At 35.7% G+C, this 21,266-nt stretch overlaps 2 protein-coding genes across 3 annotated transcripts in view; both read right to left on the bottom strand.

Annotated features, from left to right (window-relative positions):
- Positions 1–1,986, bottom strand: part of rcan3 (regulator of calcineurin 3) — a 38,091-nt gene extending 36,105 nt beyond the window's left edge. Inside the window, exon 1 of the mRNA XM_016268594.1 lies at positions 1,850–1,986. The gene's annotated coding sequence lies outside the window, so the exon portion shown is untranslated. The remainder of the gene's footprint in view (positions 1–1,849) is intronic.
- An 888-nt stretch (positions 1,987–2,874) lies between these two features.
- On the bottom strand, positions 2,875–9,302 carry LOC107582652 (NIPA-like protein 3). 2 transcript variants are annotated; one of them, XM_016268572.1, is made up of 12 exons: positions 9,151–9,302; positions 8,530–8,594; positions 8,050–8,118; positions 7,655–7,826; positions 7,172–7,231; positions 6,779–6,924; positions 6,482–6,578; positions 6,130–6,265; positions 5,921–6,009; positions 5,751–5,814; positions 4,113–4,207; positions 2,875–4,028 (listed from the first exon to the last, which is right to left on the bottom strand). In XM_016268572.1, exons 1-12 carry the CDS (start codon positions 9,155–9,157, stop codon positions 3,847–3,849), a joined length of 1,182 nt encoding a protein of 393 aa, XP_016124058.1. In that variant the 5' UTR covers positions 9,158–9,302; the 3' UTR covers positions 2,875–3,846. The 2 variants fall into 2 exon arrangements, with proteins under 2 accessions (XP_016124058.1, XP_016124053.1); XM_016268567.1 differs by lacking the exon at positions 9,151–9,302 and having other exon boundaries at positions 8,530–8,746.
- Positions 9,303–21,266: the final 11,964 nt, after the last annotated feature.

The raw sequence follows: 21,266 nt of genomic DNA, 5'->3' as shown, positions 1-21,266 counted from the left end.
TCTGTTTATTTCAAACAAAAACATAAAATAATAATAAAAATAATTCATTTAAAAATGTTAATAATTAGGAAGTGATTGAATTAGCTCCAACTCCAAAAGACCAATATCTTAGTAGGCTGGGGAGGACTTTTCTTGAATATAAATAATAATGTTCTCTTGACAAAAACAATTCACATCCTTAATGAAGGCATCGGCTGCATTTATATTGTGTTAAGCACAAAACCGCATATTCCAGATTACAGTGTCTGGTTAAATATCACTAGTGCCTCACACAAATGTATGACTGCACATTATGTGTCAGATATAAAATATGTTAAATAACTTATTAAAATACTTAGTAATTACCGAGCGGTTAAGGTGTTTTTCACTTTAAAATAATGGTCCAGATCACTAGTAGTTCCTGCAGGCTGACAAGGTAACGCTTGAGTAATTAGTGAGAGGCTAATGTATTTTTCACTTTAAAGATCTGACATACTGTACAGTCATACATTTGTGTGAAGCACTAGTGATATTTTACCAGTAGGTCTTTTGGAGTGGGATACATGGATACTGAACTGACACAAAGCAGAGATCATAATTGTGAACTAATTCAATCATGAGCTTGTCAGCATCACTTCTTAATTATTAACATTTTTAAGTGAATTTTCATTTTTATTATTATTCTATGTTTAAGTTTGAACATCCATCCTTTGGTAAGAGTAGTAGTCACAATTTTAAAATGTAGCCGACTTATTTGGGGGATATCATATTCATAAATTAGTTTCCACAAAGAACCCAATTGTTCACTTTTAAGACGTTACTGTTGTGATTAGTAATTAATTGGTTATTCTTTATTAATTGGTCATAGTTCACAAGTAGTTCTCAATGAGGATATTTTTACTTAATAATGATCAAATATCTAATAAGGAACTACCTTTGTCCTAAATTTGCTACTACTTACTGCTTAGTTAATCTTGCTTCTCTATTAGTTAATAGTATTAAGTTAAGTGTTAATGTAGTACTACCTATTACTTCCTGCATAGTTACTTGTTAACAATGGACCATTATTCTAAAGTGTTACCCTCTTTTCTGCCATCTTATTACTCCTAACTAGGTTAGGAGACCTCTCCAGCTCTCTTAAATAATTTAGGAGCTGAGACCTCTTTTAACACTTAGGAACCTTTATGAATCACTCTTATTCTTAAGTCTAGGAATAAGAGTAAAATTACGTCATTCTTAGAATTCTGACACACTTAAGACTAAACTTTTACTTTGAGCGGCTTTATACATACGGCCCCTGGTCATTATCCACGTTCATTTATAAAACTAGCAGCGTGAACATCTTGCCTCTTTTTGTGTTTGACACAGAAAGTCATAATGTTTGGGAACGACATTAGAGGTGACTTGATACACAATATCTTTAACAAGTGAACGTGCCCAAAGTAGGTATAACTCAACGTGCCTGAAGCTTCAGATTTCAGTTGTTGTGTGCTATAGCGCCATCTAGTGGCCGTTACACGACAACATTGTGTATATTACGGGCGTAATCTTATTATAAGCGCGTCTAAAATAGAAAGTGTGTTCGCTAACCTGGACAGGATGCACACGTGTGGTGCGTATTGCATATTCATAGATAAAAATTATTAATATATACATAATTCATAGATTTTCTGGGGAAAAAAAACACATCGCTGCTGCTCTACATTTCATAACAAACCGATTAGCATGCTTAAACTATCAAGATGGCATTGACGACATAATTGTAGTACACATCTATGCTTTCTGCACTTTTATTTGACATAAATTTCAAAACTAGTCCATTAGAGTCAAATATAATAGCATGATAATGTAAGTTTTATAGATCACTTACCAGTAATCTTTTCCCGAAATCGATGACCGGGCAAGAGGCCATCCACTTAAGATCCGCGGCACATACACTTGAATACAACAATGGAATATTGTTAATCTCAATTAGAAATACGTTTTTTCATTTAAACAGTAAATTCGTCGTATGCAATCAAAACAAGTGACAGTGAGGAATGGCCAATGAGCTTTAGGTTGATCTCATAATCAGCCAATGAGGTTCGAGTTCGCGGAGGATTGACAGCAGGGATCGATGCCGTGCGACAGAGGACTCAGCCTGCCGTTTGGTGTAACACATCAGAATGCATTATGGATTATCTTGGACATATTCATCTTTACCACATGAATTAACTCATTTTGACCGTTTGTAATTAAAAACAACTAAGTGAAACATTTTATTCGATGCAACTGCTATCCTTCATATAGCAGTATATCAATAAGACAAAAATGACTGTCACAGTGGTCTTTACATTTGTGCTCAGTACGGATACGTTTTCACCGGCCGTCGAAACCACTGATGATTAATTTGACCGCCTGTTTTTATCTTTACTTGCACAAGCAGACTCCCGAGTCTGTACTGTACATATATGTTTTCTTAATAATATGGTCCTTGACACATGGTAGGCTACACAAAGAACGATTATTAGCGGGGAAAAAACAAAAAACATATTCTTAAATTACACAGATAGTATTCAAATTTACGTCAGTCCTCGAGATACTAACATTAGTCTTCCAGTTAAATATTCGATTACACAGCAGTCCACAGCAATATGACTGAGATTCAAGGCTTTAATATATTGGTCAGCTATAAACTTCCTGTATACTCCAATTTTAAGTACAGATCAAAGAACAAGCAGTTATTATAAGGCATGTATTATTGGTTTAACAGGATTTGGACCATGCTAACTATCAACACGGCACGCTGACTGAAGCGTGGTCTTTTTTTCATTATTTATTTTGATTAAAGGCATTATTATTGTCCTTGTGGAATGGTTATAATAGCATAAACATTAAGTAAAAAAAAAAATTGAAATCAAATTTCTTTAAATTAACTCTCAACACAGTAGTAACTGCACTTAAACATAACTCAGTGTTGTGATGTGGCTTAGACAGTCAAGTTTCTCCTCATCTTTCAACAAAGGTGTCTGTCAATGGTATAATTAAAAAAAACAGCATAAATGATTACTTGTGTTAAAAGACACCAAAACAACAACATATTTTACCACATTAGTCAAAGCAATGGTATTTATGATAAAATATCAGCCAGTGTTTCTTAAAGTTTTACAGAAAGCATATGTACATTTCAACCACCAGCAGTGCTCTGATTTGTAATACCAACAAACATGCAGATTTGTACAGAAAACCTATTTGGTACGCTTCAGACAAGCACAGGGAATAAATAATAGGCACAGCAGATATTCAGGCCTGAAGACTTCAAAATGGAAAGCGAGAGGACAGTGTTCACGAGCTTGAGAATACAGTAATTTGAGCCAGTACCAAATATATATTTGTATATAACTAGCTGAGAATTGTGCAATCTATATTAGTCATTGGCTTTTGGTTGATAAAGCTGGACTGGCTGTAGTATCTCTGGTACAAAGCAGTAGCAGAACCCAAAACATCTTCTGAGGTATATTTAGATTCTCAAGTTAGTAATATTAGCTTTTTAACTTTGATATGAGACCGGGAGTGATCAAAATGTCAGTCAGCACATTTAAGGCATGATTACAGATATGAGTATCACACAAAGATAACATGCCAGTATCTCAGGTTAAAATCAACACCACCAATGAAAGTCCTTAATTGCATTTTAGCATAGAGAAAGGCTTATAGCTTGGTTTCCTGGCTCAGGATCAGACGAGATAAATACAAAAGTTCTAGAATGGTCCAATATTCTGGAACTGTGCTTTGTGAGTGCTGTCAATAAGCAAATCAGTAATGCCTAAACACACAGTAGCATTTCTCAAGTAAAATCAGTCTTAATTGCACTTCAGACATTTCCCCTCAGTCTTTTTTCAGCTCTGATGGTTGGTATGGGCTAACAGGGCTGGGAGAGACGGACAGCTCTTGGTCCACCGGAAGCGGCACAGGAGCCACACTATCGTTGTTCTCCAGTGCTCCGTAAGAAAAAGAGCCATTATAATCGGGCTGCACAGCCCAGCCCTTGTTGTGAATGGTTGGAATGCCTGTGTTGACAGAAAACAGAAAAAGTGTTTAATCTAATAGGATGATTATTTGTTTGGCTTGATGACAGAAATCACAAGTCATACCTTTTGCCATGTCCATGGTGACATATGGCTCAAAGGCTTTGACCTTCCTCTTGCTTTTAGTGATCAGGAACACTCCAAAAAAGCATATAGCACATCTGCAGGAACATTATAAAGACACATGTTAACAAATCTTAGATTCCAAGGGTCTCACTGCTAGTCTGTTAGTCACTGCTACCGCTAAGAAAACAAACTTGTGTGGAATTTCATGGCTAAATAATTCTCTTCCTCACACGGATGTGTTACAGAATATCACATAGTACTACATATTAGTCACTTAGTAGTAGTATAGTGAGCATTTTCCACCTTGATGAACTGAATGTAAAATTTAGTCTGTCAATGGATATAAACTTTTTTTTAGAAATAATATGAAATAAGCCTTTTCACAAATTATTAAAATTAAGTTTTTTTTTTATTCTGAAAGGATTTTTTAATCTTTCAGCTTTCCCATCACAGGAATAAATAACATTTTAAAATATATTAAAGGGATCATATGATGCGATTTCAAGTTTTCCTTTCTCTTTGGAGTGTTACAAGCTCTTCATGAATAGGTAAGATCCCTAAAGGTGCAAAGACTAAAGTCTCAAACCCAAAGATATATTCTTTATAAAAGTTAAGACTGGTCCACGCTCTCTAAAACACCTTGTTTAAACACGCCCCCACATGTCTACGTCATGATGTGGGAAGATTTGCATAACGCCGCCCAAATGTTTACGCAAAGAAAGAAGACGTAACTTTATTGTTGCTGCCACCATGTTGTGAAGATGTGTGTTTTGTTGCGAAAGCGAAAATACTTTGTTTGGCCTTCCAAAAGAGAACACTACTAGAAATCAGTGGTTAAGTTGTATTTACAACACTGTTCCAGAACAGTTCAACCCAAATATTCAGATGTGTGCAGGACATTTTATGGAGGACCGTTTCCTGATCCTGGGAGAGTAGACTACAATGCCGGCTGTTCTGACTCACAGACTGTAAGTACGTTTTTTTTATATTTAAAGAATTTGCCACTGATGATTCAAACGCGAGTTTTGAGCAGGTTAGAGTAGCGTTTGTAGTTTGTCATTTTTGAACATGGTTTTATGTTTACGCAGCACGATGCAACACAATGCGTAAAAAGACAGTATAAGTCATTATAATCCATAATTATGTCCCCACTGGATGCAACAAATGCCTCGTTGGTAATGGCTATTTGTCTCATCGCACCGGGACACGGCATCACAGTATGGTGAGGGGCATAACATTTCCGTCATACGCTTGAGGTATTTGGCCAATCACAACGCACTGGATAGCTGGACAATCACAGCACACCTCACTTTTCAGACCGATGAGCTTTGTAAAAATCGACGCGTTTCAGAAAGGCATAGAGGACAAACAATAATGTACAGTATGTGGAAAATAATGTGTTTTTTTTTTTACCTTAAACCTTTCATTACACCAAATACACAAAATAATGTTCTTTTTAGCAACATCACATGACCCTTTTAAAATATTTTATGATATTATGGTTTTACTGTATCTTTGATCAAATTATGAACATGGTGAACATGGACTTCTTTCAACAACACCATTTTTTTTTTTACCTCACCTCCCTCAAACTGTTGAATGGTAGTATAAGTAACTAGAATGCATCATAAAACCTACCCCAAAAGAAACATGCATATGTGCAGAACGTCTTCGTGGTTAAATTCCTGATAAAATATGGCCCCTGTTTTAAAAGAAACAGAATGAGAATGAGACTGCTAACACAAAATAAAGACAATCCTGTCGTCTTACTTAAGACAGAGATAGAGAAAGACATTTCTGAGTTCTACCTGCCACAATTGCAAATGTTGTGCAGAAAATGTAATTCACACAGGCGATGAGAGAGGAATCATACAGGTGAGATGCCTGTGCCAGAAATCTAATAAAAAAAAGTAAAGTCAGATTAAAACAGTATTAATACAGTCAGATTAATACAGTATTTCACTCCAAGCTCACTGTCCTACAACAGAATAGCAACACAACAAACAACAGAACTTACGATGCTTGAAAGACGATAGTTGCCACCATGCAGACGAACATGACATAGAAAATGGGATAGGACAGCTGTAAAGGACCCAAGATGCTAAGCACAATCATCCCTGAAACTGCCTTCACTGTGATTACAGTCACTGAACCTAAAGGGCAAAGGTCAAGGGGACGGTCAACTCCATTATTTTGGTCTCTGGTACATTTATAAGGGCAAAATAGACAATGACTTGTTTATCTGTGCATTACTTCCTTGTCAAAAGAACTACTTTGCAAAACAAGTACTGCTTGTGGAGCACTTTCAGAGTAATGTTTCATACACACAATGGGCTTTACAAACAACCAACGTTGTGTTATTGTCCTACCAAGTAGTGCCACCAGCAGCAGAATCAGGACGAGGTAGTTGGCATTCCGCTGTTTATAGAAATACAGCACCAGACAGAATGTGATGATCCCTAGAAGCTGGAAAAAACAATCCAAATTAACTGTTCAAATAAAATGCCTTCAGCAAGTTATCAGTCATCAAACCAAATTCCATTTCTACCTATCAAAAATAATGTGCATTTTAAATCAAAACGATATCCTTTGTAAAATAATTATGGTTTGATATTTGCCATTTGTAATCACACAACAACTTTCTAAAACATGAGGGTGTGTATTACCAAGTATAAGAGGAAGGGCCAACCGATAACATGTTTTACAATATTCTCTGCATTCAGCTTCTCGTGAGAGTTCGGTCCAAACGTCACAAAGAGGTAAGTACCGCCTGCCGTCAAGGCACAGCCCAGGAAAGTCAAGATGTAGCGCTCTACAAAGACAAGCATAGGGATATTATAGTGCTCTGCATTTAATTTATTGTATTACTAATACAATATATCAACAAGTAGTTACTTGTTGCTTAGCAACTCATGGCCTCAATCTTTTGAATAAATAGCTGAGAAAATAGAGCTGGCACCTCAAAGCCAGCATTAATGTAGCGAGTTATGCAACTGAAAGCAATCTGTATGATTTCTTTTATTCCTTTATATGTGCTCAGAAAGATGAGCAGAACTCACTCAAGAATTCCTGTGCCTTCCACTTTTCCCGCAAAAACAGGAAACCCAAGATGGAGCTTGCTGTGAAGACCAAAATACAAACCATTGGTTGTTACTTGAAATAAAAGAAAATTTAACAAAAATCTTATTTCAGGTAGTTGCTAAAGAAACATTTCTCGCTTTCATTTAATGTAACTTGATATAATAAAACTAAAACTGAAAAAACAACAACTACACAGACATATTTAAAGAAAAAAATAAAAAAAAAAGTCAAAAATACACAACTAAAATTCTGACTAAAATTAAACTGACAATGTAAAAAAAAAAAACTAGTTCAAAATATTAATAAAAACTGTAATAGTATCATGATACTAAAATAATACTCCTTTTATTGTATAAAATAAAATTAACATGTTTTGATTATATCAAATATGTGAAACAGAAAAAACTGTAAAATATGGAAGTGAATGCAACATAACAGAATTACAGATGATGAATACCTACATATGACAGACACTGCATTAAGTGGCGCTATGAGAGAGAGCGGTGCAAATGCATAAGACACAAACAGGGCGCCCTCCCCCAGAACCATCAGCATTAGGCCAGACCACCAGGTCTTAGTGTAGTAGTATTGCCTTGGGTCTTTATTACCCGCCAATGTCACGTGACTTTGTTTCTGCAAGAGAAAACATCAGTCATGATGACATGCTTTTGTCTTTTACACCTTCTTATTAAACCCACTCCCTTAGATACGCTAACAAACAACAGCTGGGTTATAAAACAAGATGCTGAGAAGAAAATAAAAGTGGCTGACTTTCACCTGACAGGGTGTAACCTGAACACACCCTGACCCTGAATCACAATGCAATTATAAATGTAGGCTGCAAATATACACTTACCTGAATGCTGACTGAGATGCTGACCAACAGGTTTCCAAAGATAGCTAACAATGTTCCAATGAGGTTTTCCTGTGTATAAATCACAAAGATAAGACTTTGAAGTGTCACCCATAGACAGGATAATTGTTTACAACATTTACTTTAGTGTGTATAAAAACAAAACACAGGACACGCAATTATCTCGTAAACCATCGGGGAAGTCCTGTTAAAATGTATAGCTGTTAATTGTAACTGAAAACCTTCTAGTGTGTGTGTGTGTGTGTGTGTGTGTGTGTGTGTGTGTGTGTGTGTGTGTATCCGTATATAACAGGAACTACATTGAATTACAGGGAATTTAATGGTTGTCTTGCTCTAAAACAGACAGTTTTGTAAAACACATTCGCTATTTCAAGATCCGCTTTTGTAAACACGTAAAAAAAATAGTTTTGTTTTGGATTTATAGTTTGAATTTTATTTGAAAACATCACGTCATAAACTCACGGTGTAAGAGTCTGCCGTCACACCCTCCGCTCGTGCCATCCTCACGCCGTTCATCCTTAAATCAGATGACATCTCCGTTATACACGCATCACCGAGCCCGTCTCACAGCTCAGTCCAGTCGGGACCTGGACGAAAGTCAGCTCTACTTTCCTCTGTTTTGGCCACGGTTTACGTGGATCGCCATTTTCGAAACGCCGTTCCTTCCGGGTTGTACGCAGGTTCTGTGTGACGTCGAATTTGATGGACGTGATGAGGCACGCATTCTACGCAACAACAAAAAAAAAAGAAATAAAAAACAAAACACACACACACACACACACACACAAACAATTCACAGTGGGGGATGGGATAATGGCGTGACTCCAAGACCCATGGAGAACAAGTGCATCCACAACATTTTTTTGACTGCTTTGACGACTTTTATTTGACACTTTGCAATACGTTTTGGGCAATAGGTGGCACCACCTTCTTAAGTTTTTTTCAAATCCTGGTCATGGTTTGACTCTGCTGTTGTACCACACAGCATGGCATACAACTCATATTTTTGGGTACACAGCTTTATGTGAGATGCCGTCACACCCTCCGCTCGTGCCATCCTCACGCCGTTCATCCTTAAATCAGATGACATCTCCGTTATACACGCATCACCGAGCCCGTCTCACAGCTCAGTCCAGTCGGGACCTGGACGAAAGTCAGCTCTACTTTCCTCTGTTTTGGCCACGGTTTACGTGGATCGCCATTTTCGAAACGCCGTTCCTTCCGGGTTGTACGCAGGTTCTGTGTGACGTCGAATTTGATGGACGTGATGAGGCACGCATTCTACGCAACAAAAAAAAAAAAAGAAATAAAAAACAAAACACACACACACACACGCACACACACACAAACAATTCACAGTGGGGGATGGGATAATGGCGTGACTCCAAGACCCATGGAGAACAAGTGCATCCACAACATTTTTTTGACTGCTTTGACGACTTTTATTTTACACTTTGCAATACGTTTTGGGCAGCAGGTGGCACCACCTTCTTAAGTTTTTTTCAAATCCTGGTCATGGTTTGACTCTGCTGTTGTACCACACAGCATGGCATACAACTCATATTTTTGGGTACACAGCTTTATGTGAGAGTTGTTATCTCTAGAAAGCACAGTTGGAGTTAAGATCAGACTTTTTCAAGGCCTACACCCAAACCAAACTAATACCACATCACAGAAGTGAAGTGAAGACGTGCCCAAGTATGGTTACCCATACTAGGAATTAGTGCTCTGCATTTAACCCGTCCTAAGTGCACACACAGCAGTGAACACACACACCGAGCAGTGGGCAGCCATTTATGCTGGCGGTGCCCGGGGAGCAGTTGAGGGTTCGGTGCCTTGCTCAAGGGCACATCAGTCATGGCATTGAAGGTGGAAGAGAGCACTGTACATTCACTCCCCCCACCTACAACTCCTGCCGGACCTGAGACTCGAACTCGCAACCTTTAGGTTACGAGTCCGACTCTCTAACCATTAGGCCATGAATTCCCCCCCTAACATTTGGGCCATAACCCAAACCACCATAGAAAAGAGTATATATCATTTTGAATAAAGTTTCACCTTTGGGGAACCAGTTTTGAATGCTTAGTTAGATCCTTATACCAGACCCACAGGATCCAGACCAAGACCTCTCATTCCATGAAACCAGGCTTTATATTCCAATGAACTGAAATGCTGATTTTATAGTACAGAAGCCAAGTAGTTGGGTGAGGATATTGTGCCAATCTGTGCTTGAGATAATTATCATCTGTAGTTTGTTGGAAATTATTTAGTAAATAATGACCCACATACCCACAACAAGATGTTTATATGAGACTAAGACCAAGAGACCACAAGATTCTGCCTGAAAGCAGTTGTGAATTCACCTTGAGTTATACAATGCTCCAACAGTGATATTTTGCAATTCTCCATTGTCATATCCCAGAGCTATGAGGCTCTAACGGGCTGAGAACAATTATTATGACATTCATCAATTATATCTTGGCACAGCTGAAATGACGCACAAACCATTCCTGTTGTTTTAGGGTCCACTAATTCTTCTAGGCAATTCCAACTTTTTTTTTCACCTGCCAGTGATTGATAAAACACTGCAGACAATGAGTAAATGGGTTATGGTGTGAGATGAAACAAAACTGTGACCTTTCACCATTTCGTGAAGGATAATAAAATCTATAGTCATTTGGTTTTTTGTAGAGAAGAGGTACACCCATGTCGTAATAGTTACTGATGTTATTAGAAATGTGTCATCACTGCACGCATGTTCAGATGTCACTGGGTGTGGAAGGCCTGTGGAAAGCGAACCTTTAGATCATCCAGTGTAAGTACCAGGATTATTTTTAACTCCTGATCAGTGTGCAAAATATCCAGAAACATTTAATCGATTAGTCTGGATATCAAATGGATTGGAAATAAACATGAGGACATTTTACCTAACAATAATCAACAATAAAAACATTTTGCAAAAAAATAAAATAAAATAAGAACTTTTTTATTTATTTAGCAAGTAAAACAACCTGTAAAAAAAATAGGAACAGAAAACAACTTTGACAAGCAGCAAGGCATCAGATTTCTTCTCCTAGTTCCATGGAATATATCTGGAATGATGATTTGACTTGAGGCAAGATCTGAATATCAAAAGTTTTATAATAAGCACAAGAATTTTACAAAACACTGGAGTGATGCCACTGTAGCCTGTAGATGCATTGAACGGTTGCAGAGCATCAGGCTTCCCTGCCGTGATGTTTATAACACTAATTATGAATGTTTAATAATGCTTCTATCTCCGTGGTGAAATAAACCCATGCACTGACACCCAGAAAAAAAGGAACATTCTTTCCCTTAAGGCCTGTCTTCAGGAGCGGAACAGCACTCATGATAGAATGGTGTAATTTACTGTAAAGTTTTAGATTAAAATCTTTAATAAAGCTTCCTTCAATTTCAACTTTCCTAGACAAAAAAAAATCGGAGAAGCTTTTCCTTATATGTTTTCAAGGGTTTAACAGTTGAAATGAAGACATTGCAGCTGAGTTTTGAATTTTTCATGTGCAGTAGTTTTTTTGTACAGAAAATTGCTTATGCTTGTCACTGTCAAAAAATCTGTCCCACAGGAAATCACCCCTCAAAACAGTCTCTAAATATGCAAAACACACTGAAATGTAGGGGAATAGAATTAGACTAAAATGTAAAATGACTCCCAGGACAATTGTTTAAAGTACAATTACTCTTTACCCTTTGATGTATTTGGGAAATAGCCGTAAATGATCTGTATTTTCAGTTCCTGAAACTCTATTATTCTACCTATAGACATGTTACTACTGTGATTTTTGGCTTAAGCCTTTATAATTATTGTTGACTAATGGATTATTTTAGTAAACACACTGTGAGACGCACAGCCTGATGTGCAACAACTCTTCAGTTATTTTGACCTTAATTTATGCTCTTTTGTTTATTGTCTTTATATTTAGTCATTTAGCATAAATTTTAAACAAAGCAATTTACAAATGAGGAGCATCACAAGTAATTTGTCTTAAGAGGCAACAATATTTGTAGTATACGATGGCAAGATTATAGTATAAACTAGGCTAGACTAGACAACTAAACTTGACAAAAGCCACTCAAACCTCCACTCAAAAATGTTTTTCCGTAAGAATAAAAACATTTATTAAAAACATATACTGTATATTTTAAATAAACCAGTCAAATATATGCTGTAGCAATGGCTCACACCTCTTCAAGTGTGGTTTTGCCTCATGCTGCAAGTAAGTGTATATTCTCTGAAAAATAATTCTTTAAAACATTCCTTATAACCACAACATTTTTCTGTTTTATAGGTTATATGAAGCACATTCAGATCACACCTCAGAAATGAAAGCATGCTTTACATATGAGTAAGTCAAAAGCTCTCTAAATAATACAGAATTAGCTTGCAGTATGTGACAGCAGCCATCTGTTTTAAAGTGCTTTAGTAGTGAAGACCTGTAATGATGATTTTAATTAAGCAATATCTGCACATCACATTTGCATCATGATTTCAAAACAACAGGTTTATTTGACACGATTATCAGGTACATAAACTCTAGTTCACCCCCAAAAAATGGAAATTCTGTCATCATTTACTCACCCTCATGTTGTTCCAAACACGACGAACTCAGAAGGAGAATATCTGAAGACTGTGCAGGTCATTTCTTTCCATGAAATTACAATTAATAGAGACTACAACTTTAAAGCTTCAAAAAAGATGCAAAAGCACATAATACAGTGAGCACATGGCCGTGCCCATACTTTGAAAATTAGTGAGGTCCGGGTTGGTGTTTTAATAACCTACAAATACAACTCATTATATACGCTATAAACACTTTAAAGGAGACAGACATGTAGATGTTTGTGAAAGATGTTTTCTCTATTTTGGAGGGATGATTATTTTTAAATCATACCCTATTTATTGCATCAAAATCTGTTAATAGGTTACTTTACTATATTTAAGGGTGGATAATCGTATCAGTTGTTTATTGCAACAATACATAACTACAATAACTTTGTCTAGTGCTCTTATGAAAGTTTATAGCATGATTTGTGAAAATTTAACTAGGCCTATACCGAATGACATAGCATAGACTTCTTCATGGCTAGTTTTTGCGTATTTCATTTAATTCTGTAACCTACTTGTTCTACAGATATGTGTGTACTAGTGTTAAATGCTACTGTTTTTGACAGCGTTGATAACGTTTATGACAGATAATATCATGATAATTTTTGCGTTTCCCTTACCGAATGTCGTATCCTATCAGCAAAAACCTGTCCATGGGCTTTTTTGATTGCTTTCAGTATAAGTGCCGGTGTTCTGACGATTTCCGAACACCTGGCGATCGCAGTGTTGCCAGATATTGATGCTAAAATAAACAAAAAAACTAAAAATAAATAAAAAATAAAGCGAAATAATTTCCAATATTTTGCAAATAAGATAAGATAAAGATATCGCTGACTCTAAACTGAAACTTCCTACTTTATTAACTTTCTAAAGTGTTAAATTAAGTGGAAAAGACAAGTCCAAAAACGCTTATAATATATATAATTATAATAATGGCAACACGGAGGCTGCGCCCGCGCCCTCACTCACAACTCTCTCAAGCCTCGTTCACTCCGCCAGCGTCTCGCAGCAATCATTTTCATAACAGGGACGTTAAACACTTTTGCAAACTGTCTAAACTGAATTATACATGTCATGCAGGCATCTATATGAGGAGTTTAACAGCATATTTGTCATTCAAAGAACACATTTTATTTCTGAACATGAAAAATTTACCGAGGTCCCGGACCAACACTCTTAAAAATAAAGGTGCTTCACGATGCCATAGAAGAACCTTTTTGTCTAAATGGTTCCATAAAGAACCTTTAACATCTGAAGAACCTTTCTGTTTCACAAAAGGAACTTTGTGGCGAAAGAAGGTTCTTCAGATTATAAAAAGTTAAGAAAGAGATGGTTCTTTAAAGAGCCTTTGACTGAATGGTTCTTTGTGGAACCAAAAATGGTTCTTCTATGGCATCGCTTGAAGAACCTTTTGAAGCAACTTTATTTTTAAGAGTGAAGGTGGCCTCATAGCTGGTTACGGGCCTGAGTGAGCATCATACAAGTGGCCTATATGACTTGTGAGCTGTATTCCAAGTCTTCTGAAATGATAAGATAGTAATAGTTTTTTTTAGCAAGTAACAACTTCAGTTTCACTAAATATAGGTCATAACCCCATTAATAAGGCTCCTGAGAGGCTTTGAAAGTTTGAGTAAAATGTTTTCCTCTTGACTGGCTGGTACTTCATCATCATTTATCAGTCACTTCTTTCTTTGTCGTATTGTAACAAGCTAGACTACATGCAATTACCAATCATAATGTTATTACTAAGTGAACCTTTCTCTCACCCACTTTAATATTTCATTATACATTATGTAACAAGTTTTCCTGATTGTTGATATTGAATTTCTCAGAGACTCATTATCAATGAGAATTTCCACAGCATAGATAGCCTACAGCAGATAAGCATCAAGCAGCATAGTAAACATAACATAAACAAAACATAACTTGAATTTCACTAAACTAGACAATATTTTTAAGGGCACAGTGTCTTACGATTCTTCTTATGCTTTCATGACCTTATGATCCTTCTTATGTCTTTATGATACTCTCTCTCTGTGTGTGTGTGTGTGTGTGTGTGTGTTGGGGGGGGGGGGTGTATTATTCAGAGCTGACAGACCAGTTGTCTGCATTTCTTCCCTCTAATAAGTAAGGCATTTCTAAAACTCTATTCATGCTACCTGCAGGCTCAAACTTTAATGGCACGTTCGTCTTTCTTTACAGCCTCTCTCATTTGAAATTCAGCAAGACAGCAGCTTAAAAGGTAATGTTTTCATCATGATATGCTGGGCGATATGATTCCAGTTTCAGTCAAATTTACAGCTGAAAAGCTACACAGAAGAAAAATCAAGCAATAGTTAATTATTTATTAATAATTTAAAAGTTAATAATGAATACATTTCAACCTTACATTTTTTCCTACTTCATAAAGATAATTTAATACTTCAAAATGATTTTCTTATAATAAGTTTCTTTATTTTCTGTATTTCTATTATACCTTCTGTTATACTTTTGGAGACATCCAAAAGTATAAGGAATATTTCACCCAAAAATGCAAATTTGCTGAAAATTTACTCACCACCAGACCATCCAAGATGTAGATGAGTTTGTATCATCATCAGAACAGATTTGGGTGAATTTAGCATTATATCACTTGCTCACCAGTAGATCCTCTGCAGTAAATGGGTGTCGTCAGAATGAGAGTTTAAACGGCTGATAAAAACATATAAAGACACACAGTAATCCACACAACCCCAGTACATCAATTAACATCTTGTGAAAAGTTGCATGTTTGTAAGAAATAAATCCATCAGTAAGGCGTTTTAACTTTAAACCAAATACAAGTTCATAATCCATAATAACGCTTCCTATAGTGAAAATGTCACTCTCACATCAAAATCCACTGACATATTTGTTTAGAACGGTTGCTTGTAAATTCTGCTTGATTTAGACAAGACAGCTTTCTCACTGGAAAAAGCAATACTATGGATAGAGGACTCATACTTTAGCCGGAAACAATGGTTTGAAGTTAGTTAGTCTTGATGATGGATTGTTTATTAAAAACAAGCAGCTTTTCACTGCACAAGATGTTCATTTATGGACTGGAGTCATGTGGTTCACTTGTGGATTATTTTGATGGTGTTATCAGTTGTTTGGACTCTCATTCTGATGGCACCTATTCACCGCAGAGGGTCCATTGATGAGCAACTGAAGTAATGTTAAAGTTTTCCAAATCTGTTCCAATGAAGAAACAAACTCATCTACATTTTGAATAGCCTGAGGATGAGTAAATTTTCAGCAAATTTTCATTTTGGGTGAACTATTCTTTTCAGTCTCTCTGTATGACACACCTTGATTTCAACACTCATTAAACAAAACTTTGGCAGGCAATCTCTCCTGAGATGAAGAATCAATCTATAGGTTTTATATATAATGTTTCATTGTAATGTTTTTATTTTTATATTATTTACTTTTAGTTCTATTTATTTCTCTGTTTACTGTAAATATAAATGATTCGAAATAGGTGATTATTCGTCATAGATCTTATGGGGCCATGCAAATGCATTTGTTATAGTTGGGCGGTTCTACACAGACTCTCACCTCCAGACTTCTCTTTTCATGTCACTTCTTCTGGCTTGTCATGTGTGGGTGGCTGTCTTTAAAATCGCCTCCAGCACAAAAACGTTAGTTACAGACCAAAAACTTATCTGATAAATGGGTTTTTGAAATAGCAAATAAACTCAGTCCTGTTTCATTAGTCAAGAATGTGTGAATGTTAGCATTTGCAGCAGTGATAAAAAAGAAGCTAGCTGCTCTATGTCACTCTATTTCTGGCCTTGCCATTTTACTCCGGAAGCAAGTTTCTGGCGATACCTGATTTTTTTGCGATGGAATGAAGGTTCGTTAGAGGGTTGTGGTAAGGCAGGCTTTTCCTAAAACCTCCACAGGTTTAGACTTGCCTTGGTACGCATTCGGAGGTATTTAAACATTGATCCAAGAGACAACAATGACAATGACATCTCAGTCCAAATGTGAGTGCAGCCACGAGGGAAAAATGAAGCATAATGCGGCTGTGTCTCGTTTAATCAGAATGACAGTCATTAGAGGATAACAGGGTGTAACCATACCTCTATCATGTGTCATAACATTTGCCTTAGAAACACTAATTAAAATGTTCTCATGGCAAGAATGTAAAGGTTTTGTAAAGCCTTATGTTTATAAATAATTAGATGATGGACACACAAAGATAATGTTGAAATTGAGCACAGTATGACTGTTTGTATAAGACCCTGTGACCCATTCATTCATGGATAGCACAGTGCAGCATTTTACATTAATTTCATATTTTTCTTTTGGTAGACGGATGCTGCATTCCAATGCAGATATCAAATATAATAGTGTCTGCTGAAACCTAATGTGCATACTACTGTGTCATATGGGCCTATGGGTTTCTTATGGGCCTTATTATGCCTAGTGCATATTATTCTGCTAAAAAACTGTGAGGTATTGTTTTGAATGTTTGGATGTTTTTCATTGTCGAAATACTTATCAATGATACTACTCATGCCTGTGTAAAATATGACCTGCAGTGTCAAAATGAAATTCATAGAATTTACCGCTGGCTAAATTTGTAACGGCAAATTTAAAATAAAAAAGATACAATTTGGGGAATCATTATTTTTTATATGTGTGTGTGGATAGATAGATGATCAAACACACACACACACACACACATGTTTGCTATCCACAGATAGGACATCCCATAGATGTCCATTACAGACCTAAATCCCTCTCATAAAAAAAAAACTTTATAATAAAAATAAATAATGTATTTAATTTATTCATTTATTATTATTACATTTTATTTATTATTATTAATTTAATTGATCTATTAACGGTCTTCTCCATGACTCACCTTCACTGCTTAATACATTGAGATTCACTAGATTATAATCCTCTTCCTAAGCCATTATTCCTTGATATTAAATACAGTAATATGCACAGGAAGTCATTCATTATCATGTATGAAAAGAAACAGCTAAAAAACATCTAAAGCTTTAGGTATACAGTGAACCCATCCACACTGAAAATCCGGGATTGGAAATCGATAAATACACAGTTTGAAATAAATACACAGTTTGGGGATTTGGATAAAAAAAAAAAAAAAAGAAGCAATGAAACACAAAATGCACAAGAAATATTTTAGGATTTTGAACTATAGGTTACTGATAAAATTTGCAAATCTGTGACATTACACGATTGTATGTCATATGTGCACGTAAAAGCGTGTTTATGTGCATATTTATGATGTGTTTATGATGATTTTTAGAGTTCATAAATATATGCTCACAACAATCTAAAAATATTTTTTAAGTATAAAGTATATAATGTATTCTATTAATTAAGTACATTAATAATTTTTATACTAAAGTTGTAAAAAAAGTTTTTTTAGGAGTAGGATTTAGGTCTGTAATGGACATCTATGGAATGTCCTAACCGTGGCAAGCTAACTAAACATGTGTGTGCGTGTGTGTGTGTTTGATGACTTTGCGAGTGAATTGTCACTTGTCTAGGTCAGTGTTACTGCAATAATGGTTTGTTTGTACAGACTTGGTGTTAACCGTCTTCTCTGTGTGCTGAAGAGAGGTTAATCTAGATGGACACACAGGCACAGGGGAATAGGAGCTTTCCACGATGAGCCCTGACTTTTCAAAAGCCATCACATCGGAACAAAAGGCCCTGTTTCATTTTCTTTCTGTTTGTTTGTCTCTTCCTTCATTTTTTCAGCACTTTGTAATCTCAGCCTTTGTTAGCATTTGCTTCAGGTTGAACCTGTTGTGTTACTGTGGGCAAAAAAAACCAGCACCTTTTCCTTCTACCTCCTCTGCTTTACACGTTCGCCCCTTTCTCTCCTTTGCCCCATCCTTTCATTTACAGGCGTGCTTTACAGTGTACTAAAGCCATAATGACATGAGACATTTGTCTTAGCCAAGTCTCTCCTGTTCTTCAGCAGGTGTCTGAGCAGGTGCATTCTGCATTCTGTCCCTCCATGACTCACCTTCACACGTTCGCCCCTTTCTCTCCTTTGCCCCATCCTTTCATTTACAGGTGTGCTTTACAGTGTACTAAAGCCATAATGACACGAGACATTTGTCTTAGCCAAGTCTCTCCTGTTCTTCAGCAGGTGTCTGAGCAGGTGCATTCTGCATTCTGTCCCTCCATGACTCACCTTCACAGGTTAATCCACGGAGCTTCACTAGATTATAATCCTTTTCCTAACCCACTATTCCTTGGGATTAAAAACAGTAATACACAGGAAGTCATTCATTATCATGCACGAAAAGAAACATCTAAAGCTTTAGGTATACAGTGAGCCTGTTCCACACTGAAAATATTTTTTTGTAAATGAAAATAAATAAAGTTTGGGGATTTGGATAAAAAGAAAAGAAGCAACTGAACATAAAATGAACAAGAAATATTTAGGATTTTGCACTATATCTAGGTTACTGATAAAATGAGCAAATCTGTGACATTGATCATGTGATGTCAATGCAAAAGGAGTAAATACCAAATATTACAAAATCCTGGAATTCTCGTAAGAATTTTTTTCATTTCATAATTTCACTCAAATGGTTATGCTAATAATTTGAAATAAATTACATATTATAATTATATTATTTATGCATTTATAAATAAATAAAAGGTGACATACAAGCATTTTCAGTCTGGACTCCACTGTATATGCAAATTAAGGAAATATAAAGGATTTATAGAAAATCAATATTTAATGTGTAAAATTCGACAGAACTGTAAAAATAACTAACACGCAACTACCAACTATTATGCTTAATACAATACATCAGACTTTGTTTTATGTGTTTGTTCATGTTTTTCCAACTTGTTTGCCATTTTAGAATAATATTTTTCATATTTATTAATTTATTTATTTATCTTGGAATTAAAACGCTTCAAATTTTGATTGATTGATTGATTGATTGACTGATTTTTTTTTTCATTTTAATTTTAGTTAAAGTTTTAGTTTTTTTTTAATATGTCTATTTAGTTTTATTATTTCAGTTTTAGATATTTTAGTTCATCAAGTTAAATGAAATGAAAGTGAGAAATGTTGCTTTGAAAACTAGCTGAAATAAAAGAAGTTCTTTATTTTTGTATTATATTATATAAAATTACACTCTATTTCTATTTCTGTTAATGTTATTTTATTTATTAACAAAAGTATTATTAATAGAAAATAATATTTTATTAATGGTTGTTTTATATTATTAAAGTTTACTTTTATAACAAAAATTTTTTTTCTATGGTTTTAGTTTTTGTTTCGTATAATAACCCTGCTTTGTATTTGACATGAATTTTCACGGCTTAGAGATAGGTTGTTGATTTTGATTGGAATCTTTTATTTGTAGTAGATAATTGTGATAAAAAATTTTTTTTTTAATTTGATATAAATGGCAATGTATAATGCCAAAAAATGGCATAATTTTTTTAAAAATTTTCTTTGTTCTTCTCTGCTCCAGTTCAAATTAATTAAATAAATCAGATTTTATTTTTCAACAACGTTAAGGATTTCAGTAGTTGTCTGAGCTCTATAACTGAATTCTGTTTTAATGAGCACATTAGAGTTGAGACGTGATGAAAATGAAAATCTTTTCTCTCTCTTCCTCTCACTCTCCTGTGTGTCTTGCATTCTCTTTAACAAGACAGGACTTGTAGAGTGAAACTGGGTGAGATATTTTGCGTTGCACTCGTGAGAGGTGTGTGTGCTCTCTAAAGTTAGAACAAAAGTACTTGTCAATTTTATCTGAGTGGTAGGAGGTAGTGAGGGGATCATTTTCTCTGTGTGGGTAGATTTTAAGGACGCAGTATGTGTGTGTTTGTAGGGGGCACATGTGAATGTTATAGGAGGTGCGGAAGGCTAGCAGGGTGATGGTTTGGACATGTTTCCAAGGTTATTTACAATAAGCATGTGTGCTAGCGTTTGCATGCAGGGTCTCAACATGTTTCGTTTCTATTGCTGTTCCCAATGTGGTAACAAATCCTGGAAAGCAGAGAAACCTCACAATCCCACGGGAACCTCTTAACCCATCCGGGGGAAGAATGAAAGGGAGAGAGAGGCAGATGCCTATCACACACGCTTCTTTCATTTGGTGTAATGAGGGATTGTTTCTTATTTATGCCAGTTTTGCTGCCAGTTCCCAGTGAGAATCCCACAGACCATCACAAAAGCTTAGCAAATATTATTCCTCCCCAGCTCTGCTGATAGAAATCAAACACACACAATAGCACAAACTTTACATGAGGCAATAATCTGACAGGAGAACAGTGTGTGTGTGTGTGTGTGTGTGTGTGAGTGCTGCTTTAAAACCTATTACTTTTTATGACTCTATATATAATTTATTTCAAAGGTGATGTCAAGAAATGACAAGATAAGCCAGATTTGGAAAATGAAACTTCTTCAAACTATGCTTCATCAAAACAGTTAAAACAATCACATTTCCTGATGTAAAGTTTTATTCCTTTATCAAGCTTAAAGTGAATTTTGTTAACTTAAACTTAA

The sequence above is a fragment of the Sinocyclocheilus grahami genome, unplaced genomic scaffold, assembly GCF_001515645.1.
Source record: "Sinocyclocheilus grahami isolate Dianchi unplaced genomic scaffold, SAMN03320097.WGS_v1.1 scaffold4.1, whole genome shotgun sequence".
In the NCBI taxonomy this organism is placed as follows: Eukaryota; Metazoa; Chordata; class Actinopteri; order Cypriniformes; family Cyprinidae; genus Sinocyclocheilus; species Sinocyclocheilus grahami.
This window is presented reverse-complemented; position numbering and strand designations above follow the sequence as displayed.

Bases quoted from the DNA above. Each gene is read 5' to 3' on its own strand.
- LOC107582652 (XM_016268572.1), bottom strand. The intron at 6,579-6,778 runs GTAATACACACC...TGTTTTTTCCAG, and splicing joins GGCCCTTCCTCTTATACTTG to CTTCTAGGGATCATCACATT. The intron at 4,208-5,750 runs GTAGGTTTTATG...ATGTTCCTGCAG, and splicing joins ATATGCATGTTTCTTTTGGG to ATGTGCTATATGCTTTTTTG.